This window comes from Amphiura filiformis, chromosome 13, assembly GCF_039555335.1.
Source record: "Amphiura filiformis chromosome 13, Afil_fr2py, whole genome shotgun sequence".
NCBI classification, from domain to species: domain Eukaryota; kingdom Metazoa; phylum Echinodermata; class Ophiuroidea; order Amphilepidida; family Amphiuridae; genus Amphiura; species Amphiura filiformis.
Genome location: NC_092640.1, coordinates 55,795,366 through 55,816,868, shown reverse-complemented (window position 1 = coordinate 55,816,868; position 21,503 = coordinate 55,795,366). Strand labels below are relative to the sequence as shown.

Here is a 21,503-nt window from a genome sequence, read left to right as displayed (position 1 = left end):
CATAACATTAAAAAAAGATGTTTAATAACTTATAACAAAATAACTAAAAAATGTTTGCAAGAAATGTTTTACAATAACATTTCGACAACATTTTAAAAATGCTGTTGTGGAGTGTTTTCATATAAAACGTTTTCATGAACTTTATATAACCCGACATTTGAATGTTATTAAAACGTTTTTACCAAACCCAAAATATAACATTTTAAAAACTTTTTTGTGTTTGCTGGGTATAGAGAAAGTCAGCATTCAAACAGGGCCGTCCCCCTGGGGCCGTCGCTTGACCATTTTCTGAGGAGGAGGGGGTGGAGAATAATTTTATTGTCTGGTATCAGGGTATTTCAGGGACGGATTTACCTTTATGCTGGCCCCTATAGTCGGCAACATGATTGTCACCCCTGGCTCTTCGGATCGAAGTGAATTCTGAATACGAGGAATGTCCTGATTATATCAAATAATAATGGATTTTTTTGAAATTAGTGATAACTAGATTTCGCGGTTCTCGGGTCGGGCAGGTCTTGTAATAAGCCTATCTCTAATTTCCCAACACCCGTTACTAATATATCTGCCCTGACCTAACTACTATGATATAGGCCTAACGCCTAGGCCTACGTCTTCCAAGGAGGATCCCAAAAATACCCCGAAATTAGTAAACGCAATAACGCCTAATATAACGGGTTATAATGCCTTACCATAACTGATTATTTTAATGTTAACCATTCTGGATGACCCCGGAAATAGTCATGTTCTACTGAAATAGGCCTATGCACGCGTTCCGTATTGAAATATGTGTTTAAAATAGGCCTATTGGTCCGATGAGATGCACCTGGTAGGCCTAGTCACACAGTTAAGCCTAATGCTTTCAGTTGCACACACTGCGCCCGTTGGTACTCAGCGAAAGCGATCCGCGCGCACGCGATAGCGCGCGGACTCAGCGCAAGACGCAATATCGCGCGGACCCAGCAAAAGCGCACCGCGCGACGCGATAGCGCGCGGACGGACGGACGGACGGACACTCTGTAAATAGTATTAAGATAGGCCCTAATACAAATTTTATGACAAATTATTAAAATTTTGATATTTTAAAAATGTTTGATATTCAACAGTCCTCGAAGATCACCGTATTGAAGATATACATTTTTTCACCCCAAAAGACCTAATTTTTTGGTGCTTGAAGGTGTGCAGAGGAGAGCGACAAAAACGCCGACAAAGATAATCTATAGGCCTACTATTAAAGAGGAACTTGCCGATAATCGATACGTTGAAGAGGAACTGATCGATACTTTGAAGAGGAACTTGCTGATAATCGATACTTGGGATCGATTCATCGGTATCATCTCAGAGATTATAGATAAATTATAAATTAATATAGAGTATATAAACAAGTTCTAGCATTTCAGTGTAAGCTAGTGTATAGTCATGATAATATACAGCAGAACTGAAATCCAAACCATATCACGAAAGACTAAAGGAACTGAATCTTATGACACTGGAAGATAGAAGGAGGAGAGCAGACTTGATCCAAACGTACAGAATATTCACAGGTATTGACAACATAAATGCAGCAGACATGTTCCAACTAGCAGAATACCAAGCTACAAGAGGCCACCCAATGAAACTCACTCAAGTAGATACAAAACGCTACTTCTCCAGGCAAAGAGTTATAAAAGACTGGAATAGACTACCCAATTCTTCAGCTCCAACCATCAACGACTTCAAAACCAAACTCCAAACCTTATTGGGTTAGGGGTGGTGCAATAATTATGTGTACCCCCGGGGTGGTGAATTATAGAGGAGGGCAAAGATTTTTTGGCAGGCCAAAGGGGGGGGCAAGCATTTTTGGCAGGTCGAAAGGGGGGGGTCATGCGATTTTTGGCAGATCGAAAGGGGGCAAGCGATTTTGGCACAGATATTTTGGGCATCGTTTCTTTATTACGCCCTAAAAAGGTAGGGGAGAGCGGGGAGTGTTCGCCCTATTTTTTTCTGACCAGCCTAGCGAGGTCAATTTTAAGGTTATGGATGACCTGATTAGCCCATGTGAAAGCCCTATGTCTTAGCTATATACGACCACAATCCCAGAACTATAGACCTTACAATAGCAACAGGATAGAGCAAACAAAAAAGTTTTGCAAAGTGGCGAACTTGCCCCATATTGGGGCAGGTTCGCCCATATGGAGGGGTAAGTTCACCCTAATCACAAAAAAAGGTTTAAACATCGCCTAACAATAACATATTCAATGCAAACATTTAGCAAGAGTATAAAGGGCATTCATTTTCTTCTGGGGAATCACTCAATTTGTTGCAGGGGTCGGGTCAGGGTAAAATGTAGGGGTCCAAAGTAAGCTTTAACGTATCGTGTTTACAACTTCAGGGGATTATTGATTAGGACATAAACGGTGGTATGAATAATACTGATACCACATAACTTTAAAAAACATGCTTTTCAGCAGTTTTACCTTGTTTAATGGTATAATTTTCAATATTTTGCATAATACGCTGATGGGGCAGGTCCGCCCTGCAGCTTGGGGTAAGTCCGCCCGGGGAAGATATAGGGCGAACATGCCCCATCCTCAAAAGGGCGAACGTGCCCTTGAACACATTTTGTATTTTCTTTAGGGTATGCAAAATACAAATCGAATAAGGAGTTTATAACTGCATTAAATCTTTGACAAATCCCATATGTTCCCAATACAGATTTCCATTAAAACCATCTGTATTTATGTATTAATGATAATACAACATTATTAATGCAAGAAAAAATTACGTTTTGGTGTATTTTTTTTGTTTTGGCTGCAGTTCGATGAACACGTCCCTATATGTCGCGTAGCTAATATGAGAAGTTTATAATGACTAGTGTCACCTAATTTTGCCATCACCAAATCCCCCGATAGCCCTAGTGCTGAGAAACAAGGGGTGGGCGAACCTGCCCCTAGGGCGAACACTCCCCGCTCTCCCCTATAGGAAAACATTAGGAACACGTTCAAATATGCAAAATTTCCTGCTCGCTACGCTCGCATTATATGATAACACAATTTAAGGTCATAAATTAGGGTTCCCCAAAATCTTAGTGTGTAAGGGGGGGCAAAGATTTTTGGCACTTCGAAAGGGGGGGCAAAGGTTTTTGGCACATCGAAGGGGGGGGGGTATTTTTTGGCACGTCGAAAGGGGGGGGGCAAGCGATTTTTGGCAGACCACTTTGAGAATTCACCACCCCTGGGGGTACACATAATATTATTGCACAGCCCCTTACTAAGGGCGAAAAGACCGGCTCACCCAATCCACATTATGACCCTCCCTAGGATCTTGTGAGAAGAGTGAGGAATGGTGCAGTGGGCTTGAAATAAGCAGGAGCAAAAGGCAAAATGACCCTGGTTCTACAGAACTGTGCGTATTTGTACCAGGGGGCAATATTTACACAAAAACACCAAAAAATGCTCCTGGATCTGAAATGGTGTGGCACTTAATGTAAGTTCATGTAAGTTCAAACCTCAAGTGTTCCCTTCATCAGTCCAATCAGAATTGATTTATATCGAACGAAAGCTAACACTTCCCCCTTGAAACACCTTTTTCATTAGGTCAACAGATAACACAAATCAATATTTAAATTATAGCAAGGCGAATGTGGTAAATCTGTTGAACACGACCTATCCACTGCACGATTTTTGACCAAAATGTAGGTTATATACTAGGCCTACTGACATAAAATCCGAACTTGAAACATTGGCAAAGATTTTATTAATGAGCGTCTCCAGTCATTAGCCCCTTAACTTTATTGATTATTGATAAAAACATTGAAATATATAAAACCTTAACCCCCCTTAACCGTAGTATGATGTCCTATTTGCTTCAAAGAAAAAAAAGCACATTATTGTGATGATAATAGGCCTACATTTTCCCCCAAAGACCTGGGTTTTTTTTTTTGGGTGGGGGGTCAAGGTGTGTTTTAGGAAAAAAGCCATATCTACAATACAAAAGGTCAACATTTTCAATTGATCGTCGGCTTATCACTTTAAGTACATATCTTTAGATTTTTAAAGTTAGTAGGGCATACTTCCGACTGATAGGCCTAATCAAAATGTAGGCCTATAGCTATTAATTCCTATTAGGCTATATCGCGAATTTAAAAAAAAATCAAAATTATTTGATATCAAAAGGACATTCTTCGTATTCAGAATGCAATTTGATTTGTCTGATGTGCTCTCAATCTCATGTTCACACAAAAAATTGTCCATACTCCAAAAGTTCATACCCCCAGGCCCCAGCCCTTAAAATAATTATGTCAAGTTTCTAACTTTTTTTCGTGACCGTGGACAGTCTGCGTGGACCGTCTCATCTGGCGTAATAGCGCCCTCTCTTTGTTTCGCGCCACAAGGATTTCATTCACGTCTTGTACGTGATTTGTTTTTGTGTGTCTCATAAACCTTCAAAATTGTCAAAATGACGGACGTTTTAGAATTCAACGAGATTGCTCAAGAAATAAAGGGTGCTATGGTGAGTGAAATCTAATATTTATGTACCAAACCAAGATAGATAACATAGTTAATGCACAATGATCGCAATTGTTTTCAAAGGTCGGTGCCAAATTCGGAAACCACACACACACCTGACACATGACAACAATGCAATCATCAGATCATGGACAAAATGAATGATCATGAATTTAATACACTAGCGGGATACCCGCGCTTCGCGCGGGTCCCCGCTAGATGAGTAAATGGGAGCGTTCACTATAACAGGAAGAATTACTGAACAGATAGAATCATTGAAAAGGTACATTTTATTTATCTAAATCTGTCTCTTCGATACATTTTCTTTTTTAGTTTGTTCTGCTTAGCTTGTGATTTTCCGTTTCCATGTTATTTATTTATTTAACCCGTTATTTAACCACATCTTTTTCCCGTATTTATTACGTCCTCACATAGCGTGTCTGCGGGACGTGTTCACCCGGTCCCGTGACCCGTCCATGTACCTTTTTGTCCTTTATTTTTCCTTCTTTCCGTATTATCATGTCCACTGGTCTCTGGCTCGCTTGAGTCGCGTAGTGCGCATTACGCACGAGGCGCCAACGCGCTGCCGGCCAGCTGCAGTGACGCGTAGGCTGACAACCTGATTTTCATAACAAAAAACCCGCTTTTACCCATATTTTCACTGTTTTTGCAGCCAATTCTTGACCGCTTTTCAACCAAATAAAGTTTAAACACGCTCCCGTATATTCATCGATCTCCCGTATGAATTTGGCGACATTTGAATGGAAACTGACGGAGCCTTTGGTGGACTCACATAGATACAACATTTCCCTATTTATAGTAAGATGTCATGATATGATGAGTTGTATCATGTGTAGGTCTAGTCATTAATGGCGATCCCGACTTTTAAACCATGATGGTACACGCCACACGCATTTCAAGTGAAGAACTCATCCCGACCGGACTCCCGTCTAAAAGCGGGTTTTCTAATTTCTTATTTCTAAAGATTTGTAGCGCATTCATTATGAGATGCTCATTTTTTTGTGGTAACTTCAATGGACATGGTGAAATGAAATTATGGCTTTCGAGGTCGCGTCACTGTCACTGAACTTGAAAGTCATGAAAAGATTACGTACCGGCCTATTTTTATTTTTCCAAAACCCAGGTTTTCTGCCTAATGTGGCGCTCTAGCTGAAATACAGCAAGACGATATAATATAACGAAGACCTAAATTTTTTTCTTTGATTGGCGTATAAACCCGACCGACCCTAGGCTATATAGGCCCAACCCTAGATTTTTTCTCAATTTTTTTGCAATAAAAATATTTAGAAAAATAAATTAAATTAAAAAAAATGAAACAAAAAAGTTCCAAGGCCTTTATCATCATACGCTTAGGCCTACCGCTTAAAATGTAAAAAAATGGTTTTTTTTATATGGTGCCGACCAACCTACCCTAATTTTTTTATATTACGCCAATCAAACAATTTTTTATATTTTAGATATATATCTCGAGCTGTACATGAAGTTGAGCTATAAAGGTTAAAACTCTTAATCAAATTAAACTTTGTCAACAAGGTTAAACCTGTTTTCAACTGTAAAAACATGCAAAACTAAACCTTGTTGCAAAAGTAAAAATTTAGTCTTAGGCTCATGAAAGTCAATTCCGAGTTTATCGTCCCTTTTTTTCCCGGGTTGGTGAGGTGACTTTTTCATTTTCATTATTTCATCAGATTTCATTATTGACCTAAAATGCGTGTTGATTTAAAGCCACACTCATACATGTTATTTATAAACAGGTTTTTATATGGGTAGGGACTAGAAAAGTTAGAAAAGAGCCTGGTTTTGCTTCCAAGCTATGAATTTATATGTTTTACAAACAAAAATATATGTTTCCAATTGCTAAAACTGGTGAAAACACTGATACTTTGAAAATAATGAATTATTTTGGCATTTGTGAAAATTTGACGCGGGTAATTTTGGTTTCCAAAAAGTGACGCGGGCGGGGGACGATAAACTCGGAATCGACTTTCACGCGCCTTATAAATATAGCGAGGGTGGACTAAAAGCATGCATTTTCCCCCGCATCAATTCATGTATTGCATGTGACATGTTTGGAACAAACATCGTGACAAACTTCCTGTCCAAGTACAGTACAATTTTTTTATTACTTTCGTGGTCTGAGCTGTGCGCCGAGCATAAACACAGAGGTAAACAATCGCACTGATTGGCTGATCAACGCTCTTGACAACAAGACGGTTGCGCACTTCACATTTACCGATGGCCGCTAACAATGTGACATCAGCGTGATGTATGCCGGGTTAGATTGCAAAGGTGAATGGGATTTACCAAAAAGTGAATTGTTCATGGAACACTAACAAATTCAATTTATATTGTAACTAGGGCAGACCCGACGTTCGGATCAGGTTTGTAAAAAAATAACTTATTATTCAATGCTGGATCAAGACGATGTACGTTTTAATTACTGGTTGCATGTCATAAGTTGGGTAAAATTTGCATTACATGGTCAAAAATGACAAAAAATTTATTTTTTTGATATGTTGTATATTGACAATCTCTATTAATTAACACCATTTTTAACCTTAACACATGCTTAATTTTTGAGATAATGCTAAATTACTAATTAATTAATACACAGGCGTCTATGTAAATCTCAATTTTCAAATGTGTTTTTCTCAAATCGGACCTCAATTACAAAAATGACTGTAAAATTTTTATTTTATGCAAGAATGTCATCAGATTTAGAGGATATGTTCTCAATACATTAATGCTTCAAATGAACTATTTAAAATAAGTGTACGTATGTTAATTACATTGTGAAGGTCAATGACCTTTTTACGAGTAATTAACAAGATGGTTATTCTATTATTGAGGAAATGAATATATCAAGATGAGAAATGTACATTAGCATATTGCTAAAAATACTGAAATTCAACCAGGATTTCATTAAAATGAAAAAATGGAACATATAACCCTTTAAGGTGGTATTACACACCTTTTCTCAAAAATAATATCACACTGGTAAAAAAAAAGTTATGTATATGTATAGGGGTAAGGAATCCAGTTACTACACTGGAATTTCAGTGACTCAAGACAAGCGGTACATTATTTATGATAAGAAAAGAGGTACCGCTAGAATGTACCTCATTTCTTAACATATGTAATGAACCCCTTCTCTTGAATCACTGAAATTTCAGTGAAGTAATTGGATTCCTTTCCCCTATAATATACATGTAACTTTTGTTACCAGTGTGCAGTTACTTTTTGAGAAAAATGCAAAATTAGTCACAAAATTTATCAGGGGGTGTAGTACCACCTTAAGTAGTCAGTAATTGTTTTAGTTGTACAAATTCAACATTCAAAGCTGTCAATACATCATAGCCTCCCTAGATTTGAAAAAGTAACCAGTAGTTTTGACATGCTGATGTGTGAATTTTCACATAAGCCCTATTGCACACTCCCGCATCTGCCTGCTCCACATCCGCCTGCTCCTCCACCCCTGGCATTTTTCATTTCAACAGATACGATTTTTTTACTGAATAATGTATAATTATATGCTGCAGTAGACTGAAAGAGTATAATATTAGGCTTAAAATGAGGTATCAACCACTGCTGTAGGATATGGGGTTACGGAAAGCCAATCAAATTTGTATCCCAATTTTCAGAAAAGTGTAATCCCTCCACCCTTTTAGCATACCCAACTTATGACATGCGACCTACTGTTACTTCTATTGACCAGCTAGGGTGGCAGGGACACATAGAATCAGTATGCATTGCAGACCTGTTTTTGTAGTCTTGCCAGCAAGACTTCAGTCTTTATCATAAACATAATGACATCTACGGACCTGGCTACAGTTACTGGAACTAGCTGTTTTTGGTTGTAGCAGTATTTCATTTTCTCTGCTTGTAAAATTGTGGGACAGATATTGCTATATTAATGGAAATTTGGCTTCACTTCCCAAGAAATAGCACATAATCATTACGGTATTTATTGTGCGCAGTTTCTCATGAATATTTTTATTAGTACATTTATAGACTCAAGTTTAACGTTTAGACACTTCGTTTGTCATGAATACCGGGAACGTTTTGATGTGGTTATAATTTATGAATAACATACTGATACGAACGTGAATGTGAAATAGCACTGCAATCGAACCATCTGTTGATCATCTGGGACAGTCCAGGATTGTCTTACACTTTATCATGTTTTTTTTTTCCAGAATGGTGGACGCCTGAAACTGAGCAAGCAAGGTGTGGCTTTCAAGAACAGCAAGACGGGAAAGGTTGACCAGATCCACGCCGAAGACATGCAGAAGACAAACTGGCTCAAAGTAGCCAGGGGTTATGAACTCAAACTGTACACAAACAGTGGATCTATCTTCAAATATGATGGATTCAAGGACTCGGTAAGAATAAACTAAAATTGCTGTTTGTTTTTTGTAGGACCGCAGGGAATAGCCTTTTGAGGAGAGTGAGCGCTATCACTCTCTACTGCTCTCCTTAAATATGATATCATAGGAGAGTGATTTTTAGCTCTTCTTAGTTGACCATCCTCTCCTTACATTCTATTGTAAATGCTCTAAATAGCTCTCCTTGATGGCTCCAGAAGAGCTATTTAATGCTCTCCTGCCAATTCCAAAAGACAGTCCCTGAGACTGCAGTTGTGACTTGAAATTTCCTGCTCAGGATATTGATTTTGATGTCAAAATTGATTGGGAACTTTGGTTCTCAAGGGCATAGAAATGTGGCGAGAATCCAAAAATCCAATTCTTGCAGAGCTTCTCGTTCTCCTAACTTAATGTGCATGAATTTGAATAGATTCGCATAGATTTTTAAACCAACACACAAATTAAATGGGAGAAAATCTGAAGATTCTTGTAAAATGCTGAACATTGCCAGAATCAAAGTTGAAACAAATGCTACTCCTGCAACACTGTAATTTTCGGATGTTTGTTCCCTGAATTGGCAATACCTGTACAAATGTAGCTTTAATTAAGTTTCACTAGTTATATGTTAAGATCTATAAACATACAACAAATTACTATTTTCCTCTTTTTTTTACAGGACCAAGAAAGAGTAAGCAACTTCATTAAGAACCATTTTGATTTAGAGCTAGAACATCAAGAAATGTCTTTAAAAGGATGGAATTGGGGAACCGCTTCTTTCAGAGGTAATTTTGTGCTGTTGTGTAACATGGGGGTGCTCTTGGCTCCAATTGTGGCCCTTGAACATGTTTAAAACAACTGACAAGAGGTTACATCTAGGAGGTTTTACGTTAAACATGTTCAGGTTTTTTCTGTCCAACAACGAATTGTATTAAAAAATTTGCTACATTATTATCATCAAATTGATCTACATGTATTTAAACGAGGACACAAACACATCAAGGATCAATAGATCATATTATACATGACCAGGGCTCAAATTTCAGGGAGGCCACCACGGCCATTGCATGCCCTTTTTCAATTATGGCCTTGGTGCCCCCAGACCTTTGTCAACTTCAAAGCATTCTTCATCACTCGTTGGTCTTGGTGCCCTTGTTTGTCTTTGCCCTGTGGCCTTGAAAATGGGTGCCCCCTAAATTAAAAGTGTGTGGAGTGTGTGTGGAATTAAAGAGTGTGTGGAGTAGACTGTTTGAGCAATATTCATGCTGTTGCCTCTGGGGTCGGGCAGGCGTGGACTGATCTATTCCTCAGCTGACAGGGCGACAGGCCTTTGGTTTTCAGGAGCTCAATAATATTGCTCCAGAGCTCCTACAGCTCTCCATAACAGCATTATAGGAGTGTGATTTGTAGAGCCCCTTAATATTTGAAATCCTGTGTTTTATGACAGGTTTTAAAAATACGAGCTCCTTATTAAGCTCCTCACAAAAATCAGGAGAGTAATTAACAAAACTCCTGCATTTTTCAGAAATAAAGGTCTGGGCGGGGCTCGGTGCTGTTCATGCTTACAGGGATGCTTGGGATTGTTACCTCGTTGTTGTGGGTACCCCACTCTTCCGGTCTGTATCAGAGAAGCCCGGGTCTGTGTCCGCTTTCAGACATCTCGCAGATTGGTTGTTGTTGTGTATTTTGGAGTGCATTTTGTCAAGCTCTGTGTTCTTTGTAGAGCGCTCTTAATAATCAATAATAAGGCCAAAAAAAATAATTGTTTGTCTCAAAGCTCACGAGTGGTTTGAAAAGAAATGCGAAATGCAATTTTTTTTTTCCCGACTTTTTTCATGGTATTTGGAGAAAAAATCTGATTTTCGCCGAATTTTTCTGGAAAAAACAAATTTTGAAATAAAAAAAAATTCCGCATTTCTTTTTTTCCAAATCTCACGATTTTACAAATGCGCGCCTAATATGAAAATTTTACAATTTTTATTCAGGTTCAGAGTTGCAATTTGCAGTAGACAAGAAGGCAGCGTTCCATCTACCATTGGGCAACGTATCACACAGCACCACGGCAAAGAACGAGGTTATTTTAGAATTCCATCAGAATGACGACGCTGAAGTGTCGCTGATGGAGATGAGGTTCTATGTGCCACCAACAGAGGCTGATACTAATCCTGTTGAGGTAAGCAGGAACTAAGTAAATATAGTAAAAGTTGGATTTTCTAAGTTTCATGCTTTAATACATATTTATCCATGGTTTCAAAATATCAAGGTTTTTTTTATACATGCAGAAGAACATTTGCCGTTGCGTGTTTTAAATATGGCACCTTGTTTAGTGCAAAACTGTGAAAAAACACATAAAATATATTAAAATAAAATAAACAAATGTTGTCATTTATTATTTATTTATTTATTTATTTATTTTATTTATTACACTTTATCACTGGCAAATACAATAATTATAATATAACATCAAAATATATTGCACATGAATATTCAAAAGTACATACAAAAAAAAAGGAAGTATAGATAAAATTTTGCACCAGTGAAAGGCAAGGACTAACAGGTGCAAAGCACCTCTAGGACAGTCCCACCAAGGATCAAAACAATGAGGACACCCCCTCCCCCCTCCCAAAAAATTTGAAAACAAAAACAAAAAACAACCTACACAAGCCTACAACCAGAACACTGGCAACAGGTAACCCAAGAGCATGTGTTGTAAGGATCAAAACTCTCCTCTAGTTTGTTCTTGTACCACTCAGAGAGCTGGCTCTTAAAAGAGGACATGTTGACAGTGGATCTAATTGTGAGAGGAAGTTGATTCCATAGGGGAACAATACGGTTGAAAAACGATGCCCTGTGAGATTCGGTTTTGCATCGTTTGGGAATCAACAATAGGGGGTCAGCAGATGATCTGGTGGTGGGACGGTCCTTGAGAGTGGAGTTAAAAACAACAAAATGGTTAAGATTAAGGTCATAAAGTTCCATTTTGCATCTAAAAAAGAATGTGAGATCAAGGATTTCACATCTAAAAGACAAAGGAAGGAGGTTTAATTTAGTTAACCTCTCACGATAGTCTAAATCAGGGTAATGTAGAGTATAGTTTGTTGCTCTCCTCTGGATGCCTTCAAGTAATCGAAGATTACGTTTTGATGTACCACTCCAGAGAGAGCTGGCATACTCCACATCACTCCTGACCAGTGCAGTAAAAGTGTCCTTGTGACCCTTTCGGGAGCATTAAAACCTACTGCACGTTTTATCATACCCAACTTTTTATTGCACTTGTTGACAACGCGTCTTACATGGTCATTCCATGCAAGACTAGATGAAATATCAATACCAAGATCCTTGATAGAATCAGTTCTGGATAAAATATTGTTATTCATACGATAGTCAAATTTCACCATATTTCTTTTTCTGGTGACTGAAATTATTTGGCATTTGGATGGATGGTAATGCATGTCCCATGTTTTGTCCCATTTATAAAGAGAATTGATGTCATCCTGAAGGAGCAAGCAGTCATGTGTACTATGGATTGATCTAAAGCATTTGGAATCATCAGCAAATAACGCAGTTGTGCTGTTTCGGGTACAGTTAGGCATGTCATTGATGTAACACAAAAAAAGCATGGGTCCCAAGATGGACCCTTGAGGGACACCGGATAAGACTGGGAGCCAGTCTGAGTTTGAACTATCAATGACTACACTTTGCTCCCTATCAGTCAAGTATGCTTGAAACCAACTAAGAATATGCGAATGGAACCCAAACGACTGTAACTTGTGAATGAGCAATTTGTGAGAGACGCTGTCAAATGCCTTAGAAAAATCCAAGTACAACATGTCTACTTGCCCAGACTCATCCATTATGGAGCTTATTTCATGAAATACTGTTCGAAGCTGCGTGACAGTTGATCTTCCTTTAACAAAACCATGCTGTAAGTGATGAATTTGATCTTTAATTTGTGGAAAAACAATATTAAACACAGCTCTTTCCATGATCTTACCACAAATGCACAGCAAGGAAACAGGCCGATAATTTTCCACAAGTTGTTTGTCACCCTTCTTGTAAACAGGCACAACATTAGCTTTTAACCATATGCTTTGTAGTTTCCCAGACGAGAGAGAACAATTAAATATGTGACACAGGGGATGAGCAATTTGAGAGGCACATTCTTTCAATAACCTTGGTGATATGTCATCAGGCCCAGTAGCTTTTGATGTGTCAAGACTGCATAGTATTTCCAAAACATCAGACTCCTCAATCTGAATACTACCAAGTAACTGGTGTTGAAACATAGGGATATCAGGTAATTCAATATCATCCCTGGGTTTTGAAAACACAGAATAAAAATATGAATTGAACAATTGCACTTTATCACTGGCTTCTGACGCAGTACATTGATCACCCTTGATCACCTGTGGCAAAGTGCGGGATTGTGTTTTGGATTTGAAATAAGACCAAAATCTCTTGGGATTATCAGAGATGGTAGCACCTAAACTGTCAATATAATCATTGTACTTATCCTGAATTAAATTCTTCAATCGACATAACTTACAAAATGATTCCCAGGGCGATTTTTTGCTCTCCGCCATGCACTCTCCTTTTTGTTCAAGATGACGAATCTCAGAGTCAATCCATGCAGGAGCTGTACAATCTTTTATCTTGACCTTAGAAATGTGCTTATTAATAATGTTCATAAAAATATCAGTGAAGTTATTCCATGACATGTCAACGTTGGATGCATTGTATACACGACTAAAATCAGTCAAACTCAGCTCAGATCTAATTCCACTGAAGTTTGCATTTTTAAAATTGTAAACAAACCGAGTGGCTGGCCTAAGTCTATTTATTTTTGTGTACACAACAAATTCCAACAAGACATGGTCAGCGCCTATCGACGTTAGCTGCCACACATTGCCCAAGGCATGCGCATACCTTTGGGCGGCGATTCAGTAGACAATGTTTGTTACAACTCCCCAGGGCTCGAGCTCATACCGCTTCGCCATCGTGCCCCATTTTATAATGTCCACTACTACAGTAGAAATTTATAAGCAATTTGTGTGGGGCAACTCTTGGTTGATTGTGACGAGAGATCATTTGCCAAGCTGAAAAGGAGAGGAACATCATTGACTTCTTCCAGTGCTTGTATAATTCTTGTGGATCCACCATTATGACAGCTTGCAAAGCTCTTATTTATAGATATTTATAGAACTTTGTAGATGCCATATATTTTGCAATAAGCAATTGGTGGAAAAAAGAAAAGGAACCAATGTGAAATGTTAATTATCAATGGGGTTTCTGACTTTGGTATGTCTGCCTTTTGTACACATGTGGCACAGTTGGTCATACCTTGCATTGGGATTGTGTGCAAATATATGGTGTTTTCATCCTTTTATTTAACATTCAAAACATTATGAATAAAATTTATGAATAAAATTAATGCAGTGGGACAATATGAATGTTTTCTATAAGAAAATCAAATTTAATTTTACAAGTCTCGACTATTAGCTTGTTGGCTTCAATTTTAAAATGACAATTTTGTGTGTATGGAAATGGGCACTTTATATTGATCAAATTTCCCAGTTATAGTGCATTGTGGGGATGTATTTAAGCCTTCTCTGATTAATTATCTTCAAGAAAACTTACACATCTGCTTATACATGTATTAATACATTTTGCTCAATTTTCCTTGCAGGCATTCCATGAAAAGATCCTAGCTAAAGCTGACATCATCCAAGCTACAGGAGATGCATTGTGCTCTATTGAACAAATACCATGTCTCACACCAAGGTCAGTACAAACTTAAGGTCTGTTCATACTACGCCCTCAACTGCTACGCCGCAATTGCGTTGCGGTGCATTGCCGCACTGCATCGTACTGCTAAATACTACTTTGCGCTTTGCGGTACCGCAATCAAGTTAAATACATTTTAACTTGGAAATGGCACTAGTTGCGTTGAGTTGCGGCAAAAGTAATGGACATATCGGTAACACACTTCACCACAAAAATTATCAATTGCGGCGTTGTATGAACAGTCCTTAACACTGCAAATGTAGGTTATGATAATAATGGCCCATAAGTATGGGTACCACTCAGCAGGGTTGTTTGATTTAAATCACACCAATTCACTGGTTTAAATCAACTTTTTCCATTTTTTACTATTTTTGATAAATGTAAGTTAATTTCTTGCTTAAATTGACTATTTTACTTCATTCTTAATGCTTCTACAACTTTTGGACACAATTAAATGACAATGATGTCACTTTATCTATTGCTAAAAATTCATCTTCAAGGTGCAGAATTCAACAGGTTTGTTCCCCATGATTTTAACAGATTTTTTCTTCGAAATTTTCACATGTAAAAACATTTTTTGATTTTTTTTGGTAAATACCTGGTAGGATTGTGCATATGACTAGCATTCCACTGGTACTCTTCTGACTTTATCATGGGGTATAGCAGTTTTTAGAATAAAAAAATAAAAAATATCAATTTAAATAAATAGAAATCCGATATAAATTTTAAAAAAATCAACAACCCTGGGTACCAGGCCTAAACCCCTTAGGAACTCCTGTAAGAACTATTTTAATTGGTTACAAAGAGGGCTATATCTTGTATTGAACCAATCAGAGATATTGTAAGAATGATCTCTGGGAGTATTATGGATAAATTTGAAGTTGTTGAACAATTTGACTTGAAAATGTACAATATATCATACGAGATTCTTACCCAGCTTGTGATTCTGTTAATTTTCGTCATCAGGGGTCGTTATGATATCAAGATGTTCCAGTCATTTCTGCAACTCCACGGCAAGACGTTTGATTACAAGATTCCATACACAACTGTTCTCAGATTGTTCTTACTGCCGCATAAAGACAACAGACAAATGTACTTTATAGTAAGTGTACAGAGGTTGTTTTGGGGGGGACAACCTGTCAGTCCGAAACACCGTCAATCTGAACCCCCGTAAGTCCGAAAACAGTAACCCTAACCCTAACGGTTTTTCTAACTAACAGGGGTTCGGATTGACGGGTGTTTCAGACTAACGGGGAGACCCTGGGTGGGGTGGGGTGTGATAGGGGTACTGCCTCATAAAGACAACTGACAAATGTACTTTTTATAGTAAGTGTTGAGAGGTTGTTTTGGGTCGGGATGGGTTGGGTGGGTGTGATAGGGGTGGGTGGGTGTGATCGGGGTGGGGTGTGATAGGGGTACTGCCACATAAAGACAACAGACGAATGTACTTTATAGTAAGTGTGGAGAGGTTATTTAATTTTGGGGGTTGGGGATGGGTGGGGTCAGGGTGAGGTGTGATTGAGGTAACGTAGGGGCAGGATAAGGTTGGTGGTGGGTAGGGGTGTGGTTGGGAATTTTTCAATTTTTCTGGCAATCCAAAACTGCATTTTAGAATACCAATTATAGACCACTTGACATGTGACGTCATTGCCCGGCAGTATGTGCGCGAATTATGGCAATTTCCATTGTTCTTTGCCCTGCAGTATGCGTACGCATCATAGTTTGGTCAGGGCATGTGCATTTTAAATCGCCCACCACATTTCATATAGTACAAGAAAGCTATTGAACAGTGTAGTGGTTCGCTCAAGCATATCGATGAGTCCCTTGCCTTTGTTGATAAACAATGATGTCAAGTGGTGTATAGGCGAGGCATGTAGGTTGTCCATGCTCAGGTGTAAGGAATTCTGTACAAATCCAATAGGAGATGGGATCTCGGTGTTCTTCATATTATCTACTTCATATTTTATCGCTTTTATCAACATTTCTAAAAGAGGAAGATTAAGGTCATGTCTTCCCTATGGGGTGTATGTATTACAAGTGTAATAGCCAATTATTGTTTTTGCACCTGTAGCTCAGTCTGGATCCGCCCATCGCATACAAGGCCAAACTCGCTATCATTTCCTCATCTTGAGTTTCAACAAAGAGGAAACTTTGACATTGGAAATCAACATAACAGAGTAAGTAGATAGTACAGCTGCTAACCTTACGCATTGTTCACTTTTTAGTAGAAACATGGGCATTTACACACATGGGGTACCAGGTCCAATTTTGATTTTCAGATGTAGAGCCATTTTGACACCATATTTCCAAAAATCGGAGTAAGTTGAAATTTTTACCCCTGTACAACCAAAAATGTAATATTTTACCCCAAAAAGAGATTTTTATACGATGACTCCATAAAGGTAAGTCGTAGATAGCACAAACCGCCACAAACTATTCACTTTTTTTCTTCATCTTTGTGATCAGGCCAGTAATTTGGTATATGGGTATATATTTGGTATATAGTGCAATGCAGAGTGTGTTCTCTTTGGGCTTGGGGGAGGGAGGTACCGTCAACAGGGGTGAGATTGATCAAATTGGGCCTTTTTATGTTTGTAACTCTGGCACATATAATTTTTTGGTAGATTATATTAATTGTTTATAACAAATAGGGTCCCCACTTTATATCAATATATAATGTATGATGGTAGGAATTGCGTTTGTATAATTTTTTTTTAATCAAAGAGTGATCAATCTCACCCCAATATATGGGGTGAGATTGATCACTCATTGTTGACTGTATAAAGTATGTAGGGGGCCTATATATGATCAATGTCACTACTGCTATGGGGTTAGATTGATCAAAATTTGGCGTTAAAAAAAATTCTGAAACATTTTCAAATCAAAATGTTTTATGCTGATATACCAAATCTGGTACGAAAATGTTCTACCAGTGTTTTTTTGTGCTTGTTGTTAAGCCTATTGAACAGTGTTCCATATGGTATTCCATAAGTTCTCACCCAGGTGATTAATCCTCATGATCAATCTCACCCAGGTGATCAATCTCACCCCTGTTGACGGTACTCGTTACAAATGACCATACAGGAATATTGTGCAAACATAAGTTTGATTTTTTTTACCATTAGATATATCAGTGACCCCTCTTTTTAGGCCAATTTTGGTATAAATATGAGTTACGTCATATTTTTTTTCAGAAATTTGAAAAAAATTGGTATAGAGATGGCCTAAATTTTTGGGAGAAATAACATAGAGATCTCGATAGGTCCACTTTCAGAATCGCATCATAATCCCCCCAAAAAAAAAACAAACTTAAGTTACCCCCCCCATGATCTTTAGGTCTAACTTCTTCCAATATTATTTGATTTCAGGGAGGAATTGGAGGAGAAATATGCAGGTAAACTACAGAAAGAGATGACAGGAGCATCGTTTGAAATCGTCAGCAGGCTGATGAAAGCATTGACAGGAAGAAAGATAACAATACCAGGGTCATTCAGCACGTAAGTCACAATGGTCTCATCCCAATGGCATAGTTCAATAACCTCAATTAAACAATAATAGTACAAAATTTGACCTCAATTTGCAGAGTATGAGTTTTTGTACTCAAATTTTCAAAGGTCATTCAATGCATGTACAAATGTATTGCAGTTAAAGAACTGTACCCTGATACATGAGCATGTTGTGGATCCTTGTGCCTATGGCTTTGTTTCTCGATAGAGGGCATTGTGGCACAGAAGTATTATGTTTTGGACTCATGATCGAAAAGAGAGGGGATCAGCGTGGTACACTTAAGGTCTTTGCCTTTGGTGTGAGATATACTGGGTTCAATTCCCGCATGACAAAAATAAAAAAATCTAATTACGCTCTCCCCATGGCTCATCTGGTAAAGACGGGACAGTCAGTTCCAATCAGGGTATTAAGCTTGATTGTTGGCTAAACTTGCCTGATCTGTAAAAATGCCTTGACAAGCTATCTACGGCCACACCCTTCTTTCACCAGGTCACTTGCACCTCACCAAAGTTTTGTCATTGTTATCTCCCTGAACAGGCATTAAAATGCCTAGATATGCTTGACATTAAAAAAAAGGTTGCAGGTTCAATTCCAGGTTGTATTAAAAACAGGCAGCTAAGCTGATAAATGCTGGCCTTACAATTTAAAGCAAGTCATCATAAAAGCAAAATGAAGTACAAAACACGATGTTAAAAGATAACATTGACATTATTTGTTAAGTTCATTGAGCTTGGTGATCACATAAAAAACGCTGAAATATACCTCTTGAATTTTGAAGAAATATGTTGTTGTGATGGAGATTGCGGACCTATCTCCCTGACCTAGGTTTAGCCTCATAGCCATCATGACGAGGCAAAATCCTATTCTATGAGAAAAAAGCACATACCCAGCAAAAACAGGAATGTTTTTAAAATGCTATAAATGTGTTATAAATGTGTTTTGGTTCTGGTCAAACATTTGATAAAAACATTCTAAATATTGAGTTAAATAAAGGTTGTGAAAATATTCTTAAAACTTTTCATATGAAAAACGATACAGCAACATTTTAAAATGTTGCCAAAATGTTATCACAAAATATTTTGAGCAAGCCTATTTGTGAAATATCTTGTCAACACTTAATAACATTTATGTTAGCATGTTTTGCATAAAGTTTTTAAAAATATTTTCTGAATGTCCTCAAAACATTTAAAACCATCTATATAACCAAAATTTAAATGTTTTCTATAAAACAGTTTGTGTTTTCTGGGGTCCATTTCACTAAACTTAACCTTTTGTAACTCAAGTAACCGGTCGCAAAGTTACGAATACCCAATACCAGACGTAACTTTACGAAGCGTCTCTGTAGTAAATCCCTATTACTTACGAAGGGTTCGTAAGTAAGTTTAGTGAAATTGAATGACATAAAAAGAAGTTACAAACGATTTTGAGACTTACGAAGCTTCGTAAAGTTGAGTGAAATGGACCCCTGGTTAGTAGATAAACATAATCTAATTTGTAATTTCTATTCACAGAAATGGCGGAGCAAAGACAATCAGCTGTTCCCACAAATCCAACAGCGGGTTCTTGTACCCATTAGAGAGGGGCTTTATGTACGTCCACAAACCACCCATTCACATCAGGTTCGACGAGATCAGTTGCGTCAACTTCTCCAGGGGGACGGGCAGCACGACCAGATACTTTGATTTTGAAATTGAGGTGCGGAATGGCACTGTATATGTGTTCAGCAGCATAGATAAGTAAGTCAACTTATTTTCTCGATTCAATCAGGGACATAAATGAGACAAATTTGCCTGTAGTCAGGGATATCCCTGGATACATTTAGAGCTCTAGCTTTTAAGCTATGCAACTGGGTCTGTGTGTGTGTGTTAAAACATTTAGAAAGGTGTAGGGTAAAGCCAGAAGTCCTCCGCGTTGCAGATTTTCCGCGAAAATCACAGACTTCGGGAAGAAATACAGAAAAAGCTTTTAAAAAGCGAATGTATTAAAAAAGATATTTTTTAATGAACTAAATCATAAAATCAGCTTCAAAATTCAACACAATAAAGTTAATAAACCATCATTTCACCCACATAGGATATTCATAGGGTCCATGTTTGTCCGTGAAAACGTGTAGGGGAGTGTGTTTGTGGGGGCACACCGTCATCATCCCTATATCTTCGTGTTAAAAATTGCCGTGATAGTACGATGAATCCTCACGTTTTTCAACAACTACGCATGGTGATTTATTCGAGATAGGCGGGCAACTCAGGCTAAGCATACAATTTGAGATTTTGAGCGCCTGCCACACTGTTTCTATTCTATGTTTTACGATTTTCGATGATCAATATATGGCTGGTCGTAACCGCCATTGGCGTGGAGCTGCTACGCGTAGCTTACTTTTCGCGTCGCGGAGCTAAATTGACCAATCATGTTAGATCTTTTCATTACGCGGAGCCAGTTGATGCATCATCGTTCCAGAGAGAGAAAACTCTTGCCAAAATTAATGTTTACTATGGGGATTTTAAATGAATCGATTGTAAATAAACCACGACTAGTTGTACAGGATCAATACCATTGTTTGATTAGTGTATAGTCAATGTTACCTTGCATGCATGTGTCATGTGTGTGGCGTGTTTGTTTGTTTGTTTGTCTACTGTGTCAGGCCAGGATCACTGACACCCAGGTACTGATACTCTCATACTATCACGGTGATCATATTGTTGAATGTTGTTGACTTAAAAATAATCATGATGCAGTCATGTCTACAGTAGAACTCACCACGACCTTTGAAGGACTTAAACCCTATTAAAAGCTATTAAACCAAGATAACACTCAATGAAAATGGCTCAACTATGTTACATCAGATCTTCTCTGGTTAAATACACACTGCACTTGTGTCTGTTTTACCTGTGCAATGAGCAATGAGCTGGTATTATAGTTTCAGTTGGGTGAACGATTATAAAGCTTAACGCATAAGGTAACAATACTGTGGGCTTTTGTTTACGAAATGAGACAATAGTCTGCTTATTGTTAACCAGCGTTCTTGAAAATGAGAAGCTTAATGACTTAACACGGTTTAGAAATAATTTCTTCATATTTTTTGGTACAAAAGTACCAATATTTCCAAACACCTAAATTAGCTAAAAATTTAGGACATGTTACAAAACTATATTTTCTAGAATTCCAGAGAATACTTTAAATATTGGCGGTTATTTTTTACACAGTGACGTCAACTAGGCAATGGCCTATACTTCTAACATACACTATTTGTAGAGGTCACGCGTCAATGGTGAGCGCACTGAGTATTGTGTATAGGAAAACGGACAGTAACTACAGTATGTATGGCCTACTACTAGTATATAAAGTA

General features: G+C 38.0%; 1 protein-coding gene across 1 annotated transcript in view; it reads left to right on the top strand.

Annotated features, from left to right (window-relative positions):
• The first annotated feature begins 4,354 nt into the window (after window positions 1-4,354).
• Window positions 4,355-21,503, top strand: part of LOC140168549 (FACT complex subunit SSRP1-like) — a 98,366-nt gene continuing 81,217 nt past the window's right edge. Inside the window, 10 exon segments of the mRNA XM_072191950.1 lie at window positions 4,355-4,488; window positions 8,702-8,887; window positions 9,546-9,651; window positions 10,852-11,039; window positions 14,553-14,647; window positions 15,617-15,752; window positions 16,722-16,742; window positions 16,745-16,827; window positions 18,019-18,147; window positions 19,669-19,893. Of these exon segments, the coding sequence (XP_072048051.1) occupies window positions 4,435-4,488; window positions 8,702-8,887; window positions 9,546-9,651; window positions 10,852-11,039; window positions 14,553-14,647; window positions 15,617-15,752; window positions 16,722-16,742; window positions 16,745-16,827; window positions 18,019-18,147; window positions 19,669-19,893 (1,223 nt within the window). The 5' untranslated portion in view covers window positions 4,355-4,434.